The sequence below is a fragment of the Salvia miltiorrhiza genome, chromosome 5 (assembly GCF_028751815.1).
Source record: "Salvia miltiorrhiza cultivar Shanhuang (shh) chromosome 5, IMPLAD_Smil_shh, whole genome shotgun sequence".
Taxonomy (NCBI): Eukaryota; Viridiplantae; Streptophyta; class Magnoliopsida; order Lamiales; family Lamiaceae; genus Salvia; species Salvia miltiorrhiza.
This window is the reverse complement of record NC_080391.1, coordinates 28,925,383-28,941,929: the sequence shown is the minus strand read 5'-3', so window position 1 is coordinate 28,941,929 and position 16,547 is coordinate 28,925,383. Positions and strand designations below refer to the sequence as shown.

General features: G+C 44.7%; 2 protein-coding genes across 3 annotated transcripts; both read right to left on the bottom strand.

The window, feature by feature from the left end:
- Nucleotides 1-673: 673 nt before the first annotated feature.
- LOC131025759 (uncharacterized) lies at nucleotides 674-2,550 on the bottom strand. The gene is made up of 3 exons (XM_057955545.1): nucleotides 2,015-2,550; nucleotides 1,852-1,921; nucleotides 674-1,117 (listed from the first exon to the last, which is right to left on the bottom strand). Exons 1-3 carry the CDS (start codon nucleotides 2,548-2,550, stop codon nucleotides 674-676), a joined length of 1,050 nt encoding a protein of 349 aa, XP_057811528.1.
- A 621-nt stretch (nucleotides 2,551-3,171) lies between these two features.
- LOC131026331 (AP2-like ethylene-responsive transcription factor At2g41710) lies at nucleotides 3,172-6,927 on the bottom strand. 2 transcript variants are annotated; one of them, XM_057956181.1, is made up of 9 exons: nucleotides 6,442-6,927; nucleotides 6,076-6,158; nucleotides 5,932-5,940; nucleotides 5,765-5,853; nucleotides 5,541-5,614; nucleotides 5,420-5,470; nucleotides 5,164-5,228; nucleotides 4,415-5,028; nucleotides 3,172-3,742 (listed from the first exon to the last, which is right to left on the bottom strand). In XM_057956181.1, exons 1-9 carry the CDS (start codon nucleotides 6,651-6,653, stop codon nucleotides 3,689-3,691), a joined length of 1,251 nt encoding a protein of 416 aa, XP_057812164.1. In that variant the 5' UTR covers nucleotides 6,654-6,927; the 3' UTR covers nucleotides 3,172-3,688. The 2 variants fall into 2 exon arrangements, with proteins under 2 accessions (XP_057812164.1, XP_057812165.1); XM_057956182.1 differs by having other exon boundaries at nucleotides 5,164-5,225.
- Nucleotides 6,928-16,547: the final 9,620 nt, after the last annotated feature.

Below are 16,547 nucleotides of genomic sequence, written 5' to 3'. Positions count from 1 at the left end.
TAGGGCATTTAAAATCCTAAGAAGTCTATCAATAATTAGAATCCTTAGAAGTCAATGAAATTTTCAATATCATTAAATTTGGATGGAATCTTAAAAGTCCTAATTGAATACCACAAGATTTTTAAGGATTTCTAAGAAACTGGATTAAATACCTCTATATGTCTAAAATACAAAAAAATCTTGTAGAATCCTAATTGAATACACCCCCTTAGTGGCATTTCATTATATTTTAATGGTACATGGCCGCCTGGTGCCTCATATATGTTGATGTATTGGGTTTATATGGCTCAAGGCCGCCTGGTGCCTTCATATGTGTTGTTGTATTAGGTGCATAAAGGTTTAAGGCCGTCTGGTGCCTTCATATGTGTTGATGTATTGGGTGTTTCATTGATTTAGAAGGCTGCACATATGGTTTCTACTAAAAAACAGCTTCATTTTGGGTGATTCACATGCATTCTTTACAAAAACAAATTTGCCCTTTATGTATGGGCATAATCTCAAAAATTCACTTGCATTTCTTTACAAAAAACAGATTTTGGAATCTACATTCCTAACTCTGAAAACTGATTCACCAGCCCTTCTTGATGTGGATAACCCATCTTAGCCATCATTCCTTCAACTAGATGCATTGGTGCATTCTCATTCAAATAGGCAAAGCACTCTTCCACTACCTCTAGTGGAACATGTGTAAGTCATTTGGAAGTGCATTTGCCCTCGTAAGTGCATCTTTTTTCAAATGAGGGATCTTGTATGCATTGTGACCCTTTTGCTTCATGATTTCCACCATACATGCTTGTAAACTCAAAAAAACCTTGTTGAGTGTGTGAGGAGACAGTTGTGCGTATGATTCCCCCACTGCCTTGATCAATTGGTCAACATTGTAGCAGGCAGATTCTGTTTGGATACTTTGAATAACTCGAAACCACCCCAAGTCATTCACATTTGTGTCGCGTGAATTTGGTGGTTGATGAACTATTCGTATGTCAAACCCCTCTGCAGTGGCAGCAGCCCTAAAATCAGGGTCTGTGTCCTGGATATGAGGTTTGACATTATCCTGCTGAATGTATATGACCTTTGATGCATTTCTGGGCCACTTAGCTCTTATAGCCGGTAGAAGCTGTGTTGCATTTGATTTTCACAAAAATAAAATACAATTAATTGCATTTAGATTGCATAGGAGCCCTACAATTGATACAAACTCTAAGATCAGCCCATACCTTGTTAATGAAACTGTCTTTCATGACTTCTTTTGTCACGGATAGGGATGGCAACGGGCCGGATCTGGACCGGGTCTGACCAATACCAGATCCAGATCCGTTTTCATATACTAGATCCAGATTCGTGGATCTGAAAATTTTGGATCCAGATCCAGATCTGTCAGATCCGCGAGTCCACGGGTCCAGATCCATGGATCTACTATTTTTAAATTAAATTAAAAAAAATTCACAAAATCAACAACATCTAATTTCCATCATGAAAAATATAACACAAAATACTTTTATCTAATTACTTTTAATTTTTATTCTTTTGAATATAATTTATTTATTATTTTTAATTTAGTTAATATTATTAGTAAACTAAATATAAAATATAAAAAATATATATATAATAAAACGGATCCACGGGTCGGATCTGGGCCGGATCCGGATCTAAAATTTCAAGATCCAGATCCAAATCCGTTTTCAAAACTGAGATCCAGATCCATATCCGTCGGGTCCAAAAAATTGAGATCCAGATCCGTACGGATCTGGACCGGGTCCAAGATCCACTGCCATCCCTAGTCACGGACTGAATTGACTTCGTCTCTAAAGTCCCCGCTGCCCTGTTTTTATTGTTTCTTTGAGCTGGTACCTTTTGTATGAATGGGAAGATACCAATCTTCCCATCAAAAAGAACTTCACCATCATCTGAAAAATGTGTCCTGCAAACAACACACAAAAACATAACATTTTCAATGAAGCTCTTACTCTTGCATGTGCGGTGAGGATCTCCTTCACTGGGTGTTAGGTAAAACTTGTGTGCAGCCTTTGTTATGTAGAACCATTTCTCGTCAATGTGCACTGTGTTGTTCATTGCCTTAAACTTTAAAGCCATCATGATTCGATCAAACTCCAATGCTTCTAGTGAAAACTGTAGTCGAAGCAATTTATTAGGTGTTGTCAAAGCAGGCTTAATAGCGCTTGTGTGGGCTCTGATCAGCACTTGATTCACCCAACGCCAAACTGTGCTTTTGCTGCGATTAATTCCCACTGCCAGCCTGCGAATTGTCGAACGTTTGTGTAGCTCTAAGCTTTGAATAAGATCTATGTCTACGTGAACTCTTTTCCTTCTAGGAGCATTAGGTTTTGCACTTGTTAAATAAATTTGCTCACCTTTCTCCTTTTTTTTCTTGGCTGCAGCCCAAAGCCGAGTCACCGTACGTTGCAAAGAATTGAAGATGGTGACAGCCACCTTCATGGCTCCTTTCCTTGGTTTGCCGTTTTTCAGATTTTGAAGACGATATTGCACAATTTGGTTCCTCTCTGCATTGGACAGATTTTTGTTCACCATTGTTGGTGATTTTTAGTTTTTGAAGGGTCTAGAAGTTGTGTAGCAGCCCCCCTCATTTATAGATGAGATTAGAGGGAATTTGAAAATATATTTTGATGTTTCCCTCTACTGTAAAAACTGGCGCCCAAACTCCAGATTTCATTTCAATGAAAATTTTTCATTATGCCGCCATTTTGTATCTGTTCAGTTTTTTTGTTTAAATATTTCCAGATTTCTATTTTTTGTTTAAGTATTTTCAGATTTTATGTGTGCCGCCATAATAATTCCAGATTTCTTGAAGTGTATCGAAAATTTAATGGTTCCAGATTGTGATGCCCACAATTTTAATTTAAAATTCCATATTTAAGTAAATTAAATTTAAAATCTCAATTTTAAAATTAAAATAAAGTTAGAAATATAAAAAGATGGAAAAGGTTGTAAAAAAGGTAGTTGTAATTAATTCACTAATAAAGTCATTAAAAAGGTGGGCCACACATGATTTAAGCTTAACTCTCACTTCCTTAATCTCCGTGCCGAAAAGAAAGTGGCCACATTTATTGGGGCGGAGGGAGCAGCTCAAACCATATACGACGTCATCTTGCCGCTGAAACCACGTGTAACACTAAAATAAGCACAAGAGAATTAGAAGAAACAATGGGACGGCGCCCATTAATGATTAATGTGAGATGGTACATTGAATGATTCTCTACCATTCAAAAAAAGTAACTATACAACCAAGTAATGAACACAATATATCGATGTACGCAGTAGATCGCTACGACGTTTACACAACAAGTCGGGAAGAACCAAGAAATGTGCAAAATTGCACTCTAATAAAAGGAAAATTGAGCAGGCCTGCATAACTCTCTGCCTACGTTTGTATACATGCCAAGAAAAATCGCCTATTTACACTGTATGTCCTCAAATAGGCGAAACGTGTAAGGATAAAACCAAGTAATTTACACCTCCAAAATATGCACAACTCCATCATATACTGATCTAAATTTCTGATTCTCAACAGGTAACGCGAGAAGGGGCTTGTATGCCACATGCACGTACGACTCCAGATGCGTACAGGTCCAAAAACGTCGCTTCATTTGCCACCAGACCTTAGAGGGATCGGATTCTACCTTGAGTTTGGATGACACGAGAATTGTTGTTACTCTCCTTGCTGGAAGAAGGTATAACCCGAGCTAGATTCGTTTTTTGTTACCTGCGTGACATGTTATACCTTCAGTGGTGTGTAGCACAACTATTGATACAAGCTCAGTAACCGGTTCCACAAGTATAAAGGCACGATCAAATGGTATTACCATGTAAAATTTATATGGCAACGGAATTATCAGCCTTTCCGGATACTCTCTACCTGATTGTTTATTGTGATCTAAGTTGATATTCTCTGAAGAAAACATATACTACATCATATGTACCTGAGCAATTTGTAGCACATGAAAATGCATCTTAAACTTCTGATAGAAAAAAACTAAGGTATATAGTCTAGAACATGGTTCTTAAGCGCATATATATATAGTCTAGAAGGAGGTTCAAATAAGAACCCTTATCTAAAATGAGACGAAGAACCATTCTTAGCCCTTCGATCGTGAAGATCTACAATGGATGCATCATCTTGATAGATGTATACACCACCTAGGTTCGAGTCCTGAAGGGAGCGAAAAATTCATTTTTCTTCGAGTGCGTTAAATTATTTAACAGCGAATGCATTAATTTTATAAAAAAGTGCATTGTTCTCACGTTCTTACAAAAAATGTAGTTCTCACTGATATCATTGGAATATCCATGGCATTGCAAATCAAGATTGTCAAGTTACTAAAATTCCCAAGGAGAATATATATATATATGAGAGGCTCAGAAAAGAAAAGCACACCTCATTCATACGTGATGAACCCGTAGGAAGAACTGGGACGAGAGAGCTCCAAAGAAGGGGGTCAGTTAATGGGTCGATACTGTTATAGTTGGTAAGAAGGGGAGCAGATAGAAGAGGGGCCAGTTGATATCTGTGAATAGGTAATCCTCCGTTTATCCCATATGCAACATCACGTCTCTCACTTGCACCATCATGGCATGATTTCTCAACAGTCTTCCCGAGTTCAATTTTATCAATATTGCTTTTGTTTTCATTCTCATCATTCTCATCCTTCCCTTGCTTTTTTGTGATTCTCTCCTGAAGGCTTTTGTACGCTGCCGACTTCAACAAGGTACTCATTGCAGATATCTTTTTATGGTTCAATCTTTCCGGAGAGACACCAAGTCGTGGCATTTCATAGGGTTCTGTGGGCTGGATTGACCGTTCCAGGGCTTTCAGTTCACTAGCAACATCATCGGAACCCCCAGGATTTGTCTCATCTACTACTGCCTTTGACTGGAAATCGGTCAGACTAGATTTACTTGTACCCCACCACTTGATGTAATTTGACAAATCAATCTTCCTCTCAACATTATAAACACCTGCATTTTCACTTCCTGTGGCCGCTTCATCACCTGCACTTTTAATAGCAGCACACTTAGGCCAACACACATTTTATTTGGAAATTAAGAAATAAAACCTCTTAAGGCATAAACTCAGATTTATATTCAGCAGTAGGACAATTGTATCCTATTCAAAGTCAGTCTCACCATAAAGTGCATTGTTGTTGTAGTCGGTTCCAGGAGTACGGCCAAATTGTGAATCCCAGCGACTACTGAGAAAAGAATTTACAGAAAGAAAGAAAAAAATCATAAAACCTCGAGCTTCTGTTTTTCACCCATTCGGGCACTAAATAATGTATCCAACACTTGCTCTCCTATAAGACAGAGCTTAAACTTAAAGGATGGCAGATGGACCCAATTAGAGCAAAAACCAGCTAATCTTGTCAAAAATGTGCAAATGTACCTGGAAAGCGGACGATATTTGGAGATACCCCTGGAGAAACCACTACTCTTCCTGCAAAAGACATGGCATGTGAGAACCTAAACTCATTTAAGAACGGAAACAACAAAAATCAGATATTGACCTCCTAAGTGATGCTAGATAATCCTCTCTAGAGACGTTTTGCATTTCCTCAAGGTCCCTTGCATAATCTGTGACCTGTCCAGCCACATTTGTTTGTAAAGATAAGTAAAATGCAATTGCCACAAAGTAAGTAGTTCATCTACCCGTCTACAATGTTAATAAACGTAAACAAAACCAGATACTCGATCACCATACCCAATTATATCTGAGTCAGAAACTTCATACCGGGAAATTAATAAGCGTTCCAGGGCCCCAGTATTTCAGAGCAGCTAAATCATAAGCTCTTGCTGCAGCTTCCTCATCATCATATGCACCTAGTGATTCCGTATGGAAAATATCAACACAGTTCTAAGTCCTTTTTCTGCTTCACCAAAAATGACCAGAGTACTTACCCAAGTAAACTGCACAATCAACCATGCACCAGCATCCAGTATCCCAGCAATGAAAGAAAAGAGCACAGAGCAATAACAGATAGATAAGATCATTGTTTCACAAAACTGAAACATCAATTAGCGCATGTGCACGCATTCATTCACCTTGTTTTCCTTTCTTATTTTGGTTCTGATTCCAGGTACTTTTATCCCATAGATGTGCTTCATAACGACCAGTCCAACGATGCCTAGTCTCATAACAATAAAATCCGAATTAAAAGCAAAATCAACGACATATAATGATTAAAAATGAAAAGAACTAACGCTTCTAAGCAGGAAAACGCAGTAGCCAACAGTGCATCAGCTTCAAAACCTGTACCTCGCTCTTACAACAATCATTTACAACTCCTACTCCCCGAATTTAAATCAGTGCACCAAATTAATTCAATCCACCACAACAATATGCAACACGAGTACTCGGTACATTCAACGAAGCTAAGCGCACACCACATGTTCGACGAATTTGAATACCTGGTGACCCCTCGATAAATGGAGCTGCGTTTGCCGGCCGTGCAAGGAGGCATTCTGCTGATTCGCTCTTTCGCCGTGCAACCTCTCTCCTTCTTTGCTTTCTTCAGACCTCTGTAGAGCAGAAGCTGATCAGGCGGCGGGCGCGCTTCCGAGCTTTCTCCGCCGCCGGTCTCCTCGGGCTTGGCGGCGTGCTCCGACGAGGAGGAAGCCATGCTCACCGCGATCCTCGATGCGGAGGGAGAGAGAAAATCACAAGTAATCGTTGGAGTAGAGAGAGAGAGACTGGACGAGTGTGGAGAGTGAAGAGAGAGAGGTCTCTGATATCTTTGCACCGAATGAGGAATTCTACAGAGGAAGGCGGAGTGCTGTGGAATGACCGAAATGCCCTAAGGTAATTTTTGGCGACTGTTGCAATGGATAGGATTGAGGAAGGGCTTTTTGGAGATCTTCGAAATTGTAACGGCTACGAGCAAACACCTCACACCTGTCATGCTGGTCTGCTTCAAAATCATCATGTTTTTGGAACAGATTGACGAACGGGCCGAAAGAAATGGGCTTTTTCTCAGCCCGTTCAGGCACGACAATATTAAGCCCGAATACACCAACGCATCTAGTCGAGATTTTTTTTTAAGGAAATAAGTCGAGATATTGATAATGATAATAATAGCTACACATCAGATATTGTGAAAAAACATTCGATAATTAATTGGGCTGCGTTCTCTTTGTGGGAAAAGGATGAAAAACAAATATTTTTTCTCATTTTTCGACTTTTTCATGTTTTCTGTTTGTTAGCAAATTTTCTCCGGACAGGAGGAAAAATTTTCCGGGGCAGCCCCTTTTTCCTACATTTTCATCCCAAATCATGATAATATTATCATGACCTGCAGGTGTGATAAAATTTTCCCATAAGGTATATTTTTTTTATCTTCTAATTTTGCCCTTAACACTAAGAATGTCAGTGAATGAGTCTTATTCGGATCGAAACCATTAATTTTTTTTCTTTAATTTTACTCCCCACCCCATCCCACCCCACGCCCCCGCCCCCACCCACCCCCCCCCCCCCCCAACCCCAAAAAAAATATTTTTTTAAAATTTTTCTTGCCACCTCCACCCACCCTCCCCTACCCCACGCCCCCACCCACCCCCTCCCCACCACGCCCCAGCCCCAATTTTTTTTTTTTTTTTAAATTTTTCTCGCCACCACCACTCACTCTCTCTTACCCCACGCCCCCACCTACCCCCTCCCCCCACCCCCAATTTTTTTTCTTTTTTTAAAATTTTTCTCGCCACCTCCACCCACTCTCCCTCCCCTACCCTACGCCCCCACCCACACCCCCACACCCAAAAAAAAATTTAATTTTTCTCGCCACCTCCACCCACCCTCCCCTACGGCCCACCCCCCCACCCCCCACCCCCCAAAAAAAATTTAATTTTTCTCACCACCTCCACCCACCCTCCCCTACCCCAAGCCCAACTCGAAAATCATGATCTAAAACACCATCTTGACTAAAACGCTTATACATCCACTACGATTATGACTCATTTTCTTCCGACTCCTAAGAAGTAATTCATAACTAGTCAAATTGCAAGAAATTGGTAATAAATTAAGTCATGTAACCTAAATATCATTTAAGCAAATATGTCCAGGATGCAGAAGCCTGGACTCTTCACCAAACAATTAAGCAATAAATATCATTTAACAAATATAACACATATGTCCAGGATGCAGAAGCCTGGACTCTTCATCAACTAAATCATACAAATACTTAGGTAAGTGCATTTTATATTAAGTTACAGTAGTTGACCTGTTTAGTTGAAGATTAAGTTAGTTTCCTTTATTCAGAGGCTATATAATAAAGTAGAGGAAAGAAGTAAGTGGCAGCAAATGTTAATATAAGACAACTATGTGATGGAATTGATGAGGAGTAATATGTGCGGAGCAGAGGAATGACTTTACCAGTGGAAGCACGGGGAGCAACGAGATAGCTTTCGTCAGAGGAATCATCCTCGCCAGAGGAATCAAACTCGCCAGAGGAATCACACCCACCAGAGGAATCACACTCGCCAGAGGAACCACGCTCGCCAGAGGAATCACACTCGCCAGAGGAATCATGCTCGCCAGAGGAATCACGCTTGCCAGAGAAATCACCAGAAATGCGGGGAAATCTCCCGCGTGAAGGCGACTTTACCATTATGCTCCCGACCATGCAAGACGCGTGCTCCAGTGTTGATTTTACTATTTTACCCTCCATGTGTAATCTATAAATAACAGCCTACGTGCTCCATGTAATACTGACGCTATCTCTTATTTTCAATACAGCAACAGTCTTTCTCTCGTGTTCTAGCATTCCAATTACTTCTTTGTTCTTCTTCGGTCGATCAAACTAGGTATAGTCCGTGTTTCCTTAATGATCTACCGAAAAATCTCTACCCATCTTTCTATATCTCATCAAATGGCGCCGTCTGTGGGAAAAACTGAGCTAGGATGTGAGTCTTCGTTCGCCGGCGCATGCGGATCCGAAATTGTGGTCGGATTTGCACGCGCCGGCACCAATTGCGCCGATAATTCGGTCACCCAGTTGAATTTGAACCAATAACCACGTTTTCCGGGCTGATTTGTCTTTAAGCTTCTAAGATCCGCGTTTTTTTGTGTTTTTTAGTGCATGGGGAAAGGTGGTGAAAATTGTGAATCGGGGATCCGTGTGTATTTATGTGCGATTGCAATTTTTCTTCGTGGAATTGATGTTTTCTTTACAGATCTGACGTATTATATTGGGGAATTGTTGGTTGACACTCTGCGTTTGTTGTCGTGGGTGTTTTCCTTACGGATCTAGCGTTTGGCACCGGTGAATGGTTGATTGATACTTTGTTTTTGTTATCCTGGGTTTTTGCTGTTAATTTACGGGCGTTTTTCGTATAAGGGTGATAGTTATCGGTGTTTTCCTTGTTTTCTCGGTTAATCATCGTTTTATACCCTGTTTAACACGTTCTACTAATAATCTGGGTGATTGCTATGTTGATTCTGCTATTTGTGGGTTTCGTGGTTATTTTAAGGCGCGATCGGGGTGATTATGGGTAGTGATTTTCATGTTTCCTCGCATAATCTTTTTTTTTTTATCATGCCTAACGTATTTCGCTAACGAGTTTCTCGGTTGTTGCTCTGTTTATATCTATCCTTGGGTTTCTTACCTTGGCTCTCCTGACACTCTGTTTCTTCTGTTGGATCTCAGTACGGGTTCAAAGGGGAAACCTCTGTTATTCGTACTCTGTTATTTCAATCTATGCCCTGGGTTTATTTCCCAGTGTATAGAGTTATCTTGAGGGGGAATTTTTTAACGGCCTCCGCGCCGGTGTTCTGGATTTCTTATATCGGGAATTTCGATCATTACAGGAGGATCGACTCATTTGTCAACACCCAGAGATCTGCTCTGGTAACACCGGGTTCCGATCTGCCAAGCTTGGCCCCTACGTCTGGAGGGGGACCGCTCAATTTCGGGCTGGCAAAGCAAATGATGGCTCTACTCAACTACGCTACTATGCGTCAGGCGCTGGGCACTCCTATGCTGTCCACCATCCCCGCTGTAGTTCCACTGGTAGGAGCGGCCACGCTGCAGGGCACTGAGGCCCCACCTCCCGCTGCTCAGGAGACAAATAATCCGATAATCAATAAACAGGCTGTGGCACCGGGGAAAATACAGAAGCTACCCGCTGAGAGGGCACTGGAGAGAAGGCCAGAGGGGAGCCGAGTTAGGCTCAATAGCGTTGTCAGGAAGGAGGGGGTCGACGAATCTGATAGTCAATCCATCTCTCCCGTGTTCGAGGAGGAGAGGCCGAGGGAGAAAGCGCGGCTGAAAGACCAAGTGTCGCAATTGAAACACCAGCTCCAGGATCTAGAAGGATCACTGAGGGAGAACTCCCAGAGGGACGATAGAGGGCAGAGGTCAGAGAAATCAAACAGAGCAGCGAAGTCGTATCGGTTAGAGAGATCCCATCGTTCAGAGAAATCACGTTATATAGAAAGGTCAGAGGGATGGGAGCTGGAGTACCCCTCTGGCAGACCAGGGCACAAGGGTAACAAGCGCCACCACGTTCACGAGTCCTCGAAGGAAGGTCGTGAACATAGGAGACATAAGGAGGATAAAAGGGCCAAGACGTCAAGGTTCCACCCCATCAACAATCGCAGTCCGTTCTCCGACGACATTCTGGCGGATACTTTGCCCAGAAGCTACAAACCTATTTCGCTGGACTATGATGGTACCACTGATCCAGAGGTACACCTCAACCGATTCGAGGGACTGGTTACTCTACACATGTATACAGAGGGCATCAAATGCCGCATATTCTCCACCACGTTGACCGGCCCCGCTCAGCTGTGGTTTGGGACGCTTGCCCCAAATTCCATCCATTCGTTTGAGGACTTACGAGTACGTTTTCTGAGACAGTTCGCGAGCTCGCGAAGGGTTGGGAAATCAGCCATCTCGCTGATGGACATTAAACAAGATCAGAACGAAACTTTGCGGGAGTATACTGCCAGGTTCAATCTCGCTGCTCTGGAAGTGCCAGAGGCGAAATCCCAAATCAAGAATTGTGCCTATGTCAGAGGGCTAAAGCTAGGGCTCTTCTTTGATGAGCTGCAAATCAGACCGGCTAGGGACTTCGACGATATCATGTCTAGACTACCGGGATACTTACAGTTGGAGGATGCCAGGATGGCAAGGAAAGCTGAAAATGACAAACACAAGGCTAAAAAAGCCGAGGAAACACCAGAGAGGCAGCAACACCAGGATAGGGCCCCTTTCAGAGGATTACCCCCGAGGGTACCTCCCACCCAAGCAGAGGGACCACACCGCCAACAACGCACTGTGAATGAAGTTACTCGTTTCGACGAGTACACCCCTTTGAACAAGACATCGGATGAGATCTTCCATCTGATCAAGAATCAACCGTTTTTCAAGGCGCCTGGGACTTACTGAGATGGGCAGCCCCAACAGGGACCTAACAACAAACTATGCGAGTATCACAATGCCTATGGGCATTTTACCAAACATTGCGGGCATCTGAAGCATCAGTTGGAGCTTTTGGTGCGGACAGGTAACCTGGATCAATTTATAGTCCGAAGGAACGAAACCCAAGCACAGAGGCCAGAACAGAGGCATGTTACTTAGATGACACGACAATTTGTAGACCGAATACTCTTTTTTCCCCACAGGGGTTTTAACGAGGTTCGGGGCCATGATATCAATAAAATTGGATACATGGTTCTAGGGAATTCCCTGGTGTTGTCTAGTTCATTTTTTATTATCATTTTTTCAAATTGCATATTTCACTTAACATATTCATGCAGAGGCATTGCACATGTCACCAGAGGGGGGAGTAGGGTGTATACCCGTAGTCCCCAATTTACAAATTCAAAATTGTTTCTTAGCAAGTCAAGGGAAAAGCAGAGGAATCATTGCTATCGTAAGCCGCGAAAGTTGGTTGCACCCCCAGGGTCTTCCATGCTCCGCGCAGAGAAATGGAACGCGGAATTGCTTCTTAGAAAGTCAAAGGAAAAATAAACAACCAGGGGCACCGCTCGAACAAAGGGAAGAGCAAAGGAATCAGACTGCCACCAGAGCAGAGGGTTACACTTAACCGTAAGCCACGAAAGTTGGTTGCACCCCCCGGGTCTTCCATGCTCCGTGCAGGGTATTCTTTATGTTCAACCGTAAGCCACGAAAGTTGGTTGCACCCCCCGGGTCTTCCATGCTCCGTGCAGGGTATTATTTCTGTTCAACCGTAAGCCACGAAAGTTGGTTGCACCCCCCGGGTCTTCCATGCTCCGTGCAGGGTATTATTTCTGTTCAACCATAAGCCACGAAAGTTGGTTTCACCCCCGGGTCCTCCATGCTCCGTGCAGGGTATTATTTCTGTTCAACCGCTAAGCCATGAAAGTTGGTTGCACCCCCGGGTCCTCCATGCTCCGTGCAGGGTATTATTTCTGTTCAACCGTAAGCCACGAAAGTTGGTTGCACCCCCGGGTCTTCCATGCTCCGTGCAGGGTATTATTTCTGTTCAACCATAAGCCACGAAAGTTGGTTGCACCCCCCGGGTCTTCCATGCTCCGTGCAGGGTATTATTTCTGTTCAATCGTAAGTCGCGAAAGTTGGTTGCACCCCCCGGGTCCTCCATGCTCCGTGCAGAGGGTTACTATCTAATCGTAAGCCGCGAAAGTTGGTTGCACCCCCCCGGGTCCTCCATGCTCCGCGCAGAGTGTTCAAGCTTGGATGGGAAGCAGCAAAGGAATGCTTGGATAGGAAGCGGCAAAGGAATGCTCGGATGGGAAGCAGCAGCTAAATCCTCGCCAGAGGAGTCAGCGAAATCCTCGCCAGAGGAGCTAGCGAAATCCTCGCCAGAGGAGTCAGCGAAATCCTCGCCAGAGGATTCAGCGAAATCCTTGCCCGAAGAGTCAGCGAAATCCTCAAAGCATGAGTCAGAAAAATCCCAGAGAGGATGATCATAAGAACGATTGGAACAAGCACGGCGGGCCAAACCAAAGATGTTCCCAGCAAAAGAATCATAGAGACTTCCACAAAGAACAGAAATCATACCCTACTTTACAAAAACATACATCATAGTGGGGGATCCAGGAATGCAAGCTCAACATCAACAAGCAACAAAAATAACATCAAGCACGAAGGAAAGCATGATCAGCACAGAAAGTCTAAAGGCGAGACAAGTGGTGAAGAAATTTCATTCAGAAAATGCCAAGAAGGCAAGCTATACATCAAAAACCAGAAATAAGTACTAAGTTTTTACAAAAAATTACAAAAGTTCTCGTCAAATCGAAAGGGGAGATCAGGGCCATCAAGCGGGAGGAATGGAGGAGTCTTGAGCAGGAGTAGAGGAAACCGGGGCAGAGAGGACAGCTGCAGAGACATGGCCAGAAGAGGCTCACTCTGTAAACACCGGCAACGGGCCAGTATCCCTCACCTTAGGGAGACGGGCTTCTACATCCAGTAGTTTCACAGCTTCTTGTATATATGATGTTTCATCTCTGTACAGGACAAAGAGCTGATCCACCGCCGAGGAGGAGGAAGCAGAATCCTCGAAGGCTGAAGGTTTCATACCTGAGGGAAGGGGAGGCTCCATGCTGTACTAGGAAAACCCCCGGGTGTGGCTGGCAGCTGGACCTCGCAGCCGGTTCACGAAGTCCTTTAGGGAAGCACAGAAGGCAGGCATGAACATCGGAGCAGCAGGCAACGAGTCAGAACCGACCCCAAAGGCAAAATAGGGAACGGCCTTTTCCAAAACCGGGTACCACCACTCCGGCTTCCTCGGGGAATTCTCGGTGATCCCCATCAGCTGGTTCACATCCTCGTCCTTGATGTTCTCCATCAAGGCCGGCATGTCCAGGGCAGCAATTTGCTCTGGGGCCACCCCCGCCATCTCCAACGCCTTTGTTGCAGACTGTTTTATCACATAGGCGAAGAGGGACCCAAAGCCCTCCAAATAATCGGGAGTTTGCTTGAAGGCCACCAAGGTGCCCTCCAACATCATCCCCAGGAAGTGCTGGCCTTGTGGAGATAAGAAATACTCCAGACGCTGATCCCGAGCCCCCAGGACGTAACCACGGTTCTGAGCTTTTACACAGGTTTTCCTCCAGCCACGCCTGGCCTCCTGGTAGTCATCTTCATACCTCGCCTTGAATCTAGCAAGGCTCTCATGACTTTCTTTAGTCACCATCACCAGTTCAGAGGCTAGGGAGGCTTTCTCCACCTCTGCCTGCGCCAGCTTGGCCTTCAGCTCGGCAACCTCCGCCTCAGCTTTGCTAAGACGCTCCACTACGCCGGCAACATCATCATCGCGCTTGGCTATTTCCGCCTGCTCCTTTTCCATCTCCTTCTCCAATGCATCATAATCGTTAACGCACTGGATAGCTGCCCAGATCCGGGAATTCATCTGCAGAGAAATAAAGCGGGTAATGTCAGAACAGGGAAATAATTCTCGCCAGATAAACGGGTTTCGCCAGACAAATTAAGAGGTTAGTAATTTAATCTTTAAATTAAAGTATAAAGTGCAAGGTACCTGAAGAGCCAACTGGCCAAGCTGGCTGGTCAGAACCTCTCGTTTCAATTTCCCTGTCAACTCCTTGTCCTTGGGGTGAACGCGGGAAGACAGGGCCTCAACAAACTCCTACCCCGACAGACGTGCAATCGGGCCAGGAACAGCCACCGCCGACTCCTCGGCGGGAGAGGCCGAAACTTTGCCTTTGCCCTTTTGGGCAGCAGAAGAGAGAGCCCCCGAGCCACCAGCAGACTTCTTCGCGGGCTCCACGGACTTGCCGGCCTTCTTCAGGCCCTCTTGCTTTTCCTTCTCGCCCACAGAGATCAGAGAGCCCCTTTTTCTCTTTTTCGTGAACCCGGGAGTGGGGACCTCTGGGACCGAGTCGGGAGAGGGGACGTCGTCAGTAATGTCCACAACAAGGACATCTTCTTCACCAGCACCGGATACTTCACCGGTGCCAGAACGTCTGCGCCTATGAATAAGGCCACCGACATCAACCTCCGGGTCCTCCGGGCTGAATGTGCGCAGGACCCCCATGTTCTTCCCCTTACCAGGGCGAAAGCTTTGGGAAGGGGTGTCCATCCCAGGAGTCTCTGTCATCGGGTGAGAGGTGTCCACCTCGGGCCTGGTTGGTTGTTCTAAAGGGCCTGTACGGGAGTCAGAGCCTCCCGAGCCACGTCCCCCGCTGCGAGTGGGAGAAGCAGCGGTAGCCAGATCGAGCCCGCACTTGGCCCTCCAAGCCATGCCTGCAAATAAAAGATTCTACACTGTTAGAATCAGGGTAACAAAAGTCAATATATTTTCTAACACATATTTTTACCTATTGATGCCTGTGGATACAGGGGAAACAGACCATTGGCTGCCAATACCGAATTGTTTTCGGCAAGATATCTACAATCTAAGGGTCGGGCGCTGTTTATGGCATTGAGTCGGGTTATAACCCCCAGGTCAAAAGCGGAGGGGGCATCTGGCGAGGCTGGTTTATAGGTGGTCCGTGGGCTATGCCATTCCAGCGCCAGAGCACCATGATCGCGCCAGGAACCAATAAGGGTGCGCACGTAACAGTATTGGTATAAAAAATCTTTGTCAAAAGAATTTAGGGAAGAAAGGAAGGTGATGGGATATTTCTTAAGGCCAGCAAAACTGTACAGAGGGCTGCCTTGCATACGAAGAGACTGGGTCTGAAAGAATAATTTGGCGGTGTCTCCGACACCGTGGGCTCGGCACAGAATGTGGAAAGAATATAACCTCCGGATGGCGGAGGGGGTGACCTGATAAAAAGGAATGCTGTAATGGTTGCAGACTTCAACCAGGAGAGCAGGGGTAGGAAGCCTTAGGCCAGCGTCTATCTGGGCTTTCCAAATGACCACTGTTTTATGATCACGAAGTCTTTCTGGGGGCGACGAGGCTTTGGAGAAGGGTATGAATTTTAGGCCTTCGGGACAACGACACTTGTCCCTCATCTTCTCCATCACCGCGACACCAAGGCGAGACTCGGGAATAGGCTTAGGAGGTTGGGGTGTTTTCTTAGTCCTCTTTTTAGGCTGGGAAGGACTCAGGGTAGCCTGAGAATCGTGTGAGGCGGAGGGGGAAGAAAGGTTTACGAGATCCTGGGGCTGGGGGGAGGAAGACGAAGAATCTCGGGGAGAGGGAGAAGGCGACCGCGAGGGTTGGGGAACGGAAGTGGTGGCCATTGCCAGAATTTTTAAATCCTAGGGTTTCTAACACGCTCAATCAGAGCACCAACAATTATACCACTACGCTATAACTAATTACAGATACCAGGAAAGGGAGCACGCGATTTACCTAAGGTCGGGAGTTCTTTAAAGTCGACAGAAAGGGCTGGAACGGTAGGGTCGCAGAAAAATCGCCGGAACAGTAAGAAGAAAATCGCCGGAATTGAGAGAACAAACGAGTAAGTGCGGAAACATAATGAAGAAGATGAATGGATAAAAATTCAAAACCGACTAAGTAACGTACGCGGGCAACTACCACCATACGGGATGAACGACACGTGGCCCTAAAAAAGCAATCAAGGGTCGAGGATTTTTTGCGGGGAG

What these genes read in the sequence shown, in the direction of transcription:
- LOC131025759 (XM_057955545.1), bottom strand. Translation starts at nt 2,550, where the DNA reads ATGGTGAACAAAAATCTGTCCAATGCAGAGAGGAACCAAATTGTGCAA. An exon ending in ATAACAAAGGCTGCACACAA is followed by an intron (nt 1,922 to 2,014) that starts GTTTTACCTAAC and finishes TGTTGTTTGCAG; the next exon opens with GACACATTTTTCAGATGATG. An exon ending in TCTTCCCATTCATACAAAAG is followed by an intron (nt 1,118 to 1,851) that starts GTACCAGCTCAA and finishes AATGCAACACAG; the next exon opens with CTTCTACCGGCTATAAGAGC.
- LOC131026331 (XM_057956181.1), bottom strand. Translation starts at nt 6,653, where the DNA reads ATGGCTTCCTCCTCGTCGGAGCACGCCGCCAAGCCCGAGGAGACCGGC. An exon ending in GAACGCTTATTAATTTCCCG is followed by an intron (nt 5,615 to 5,764) that starts GTATGAAGTTTC and finishes GTGGCTGGACAG; the next exon opens with GTCACAGATTATGCAAGGGA. An exon ending in GTTCATCACGTATGAATGAG is followed by an intron (nt 3,743 to 4,414) that starts GTGTGCTTTTCT and finishes CATGTCACGCAG; the next exon opens with GTAACAAAAAACGAATCTAG.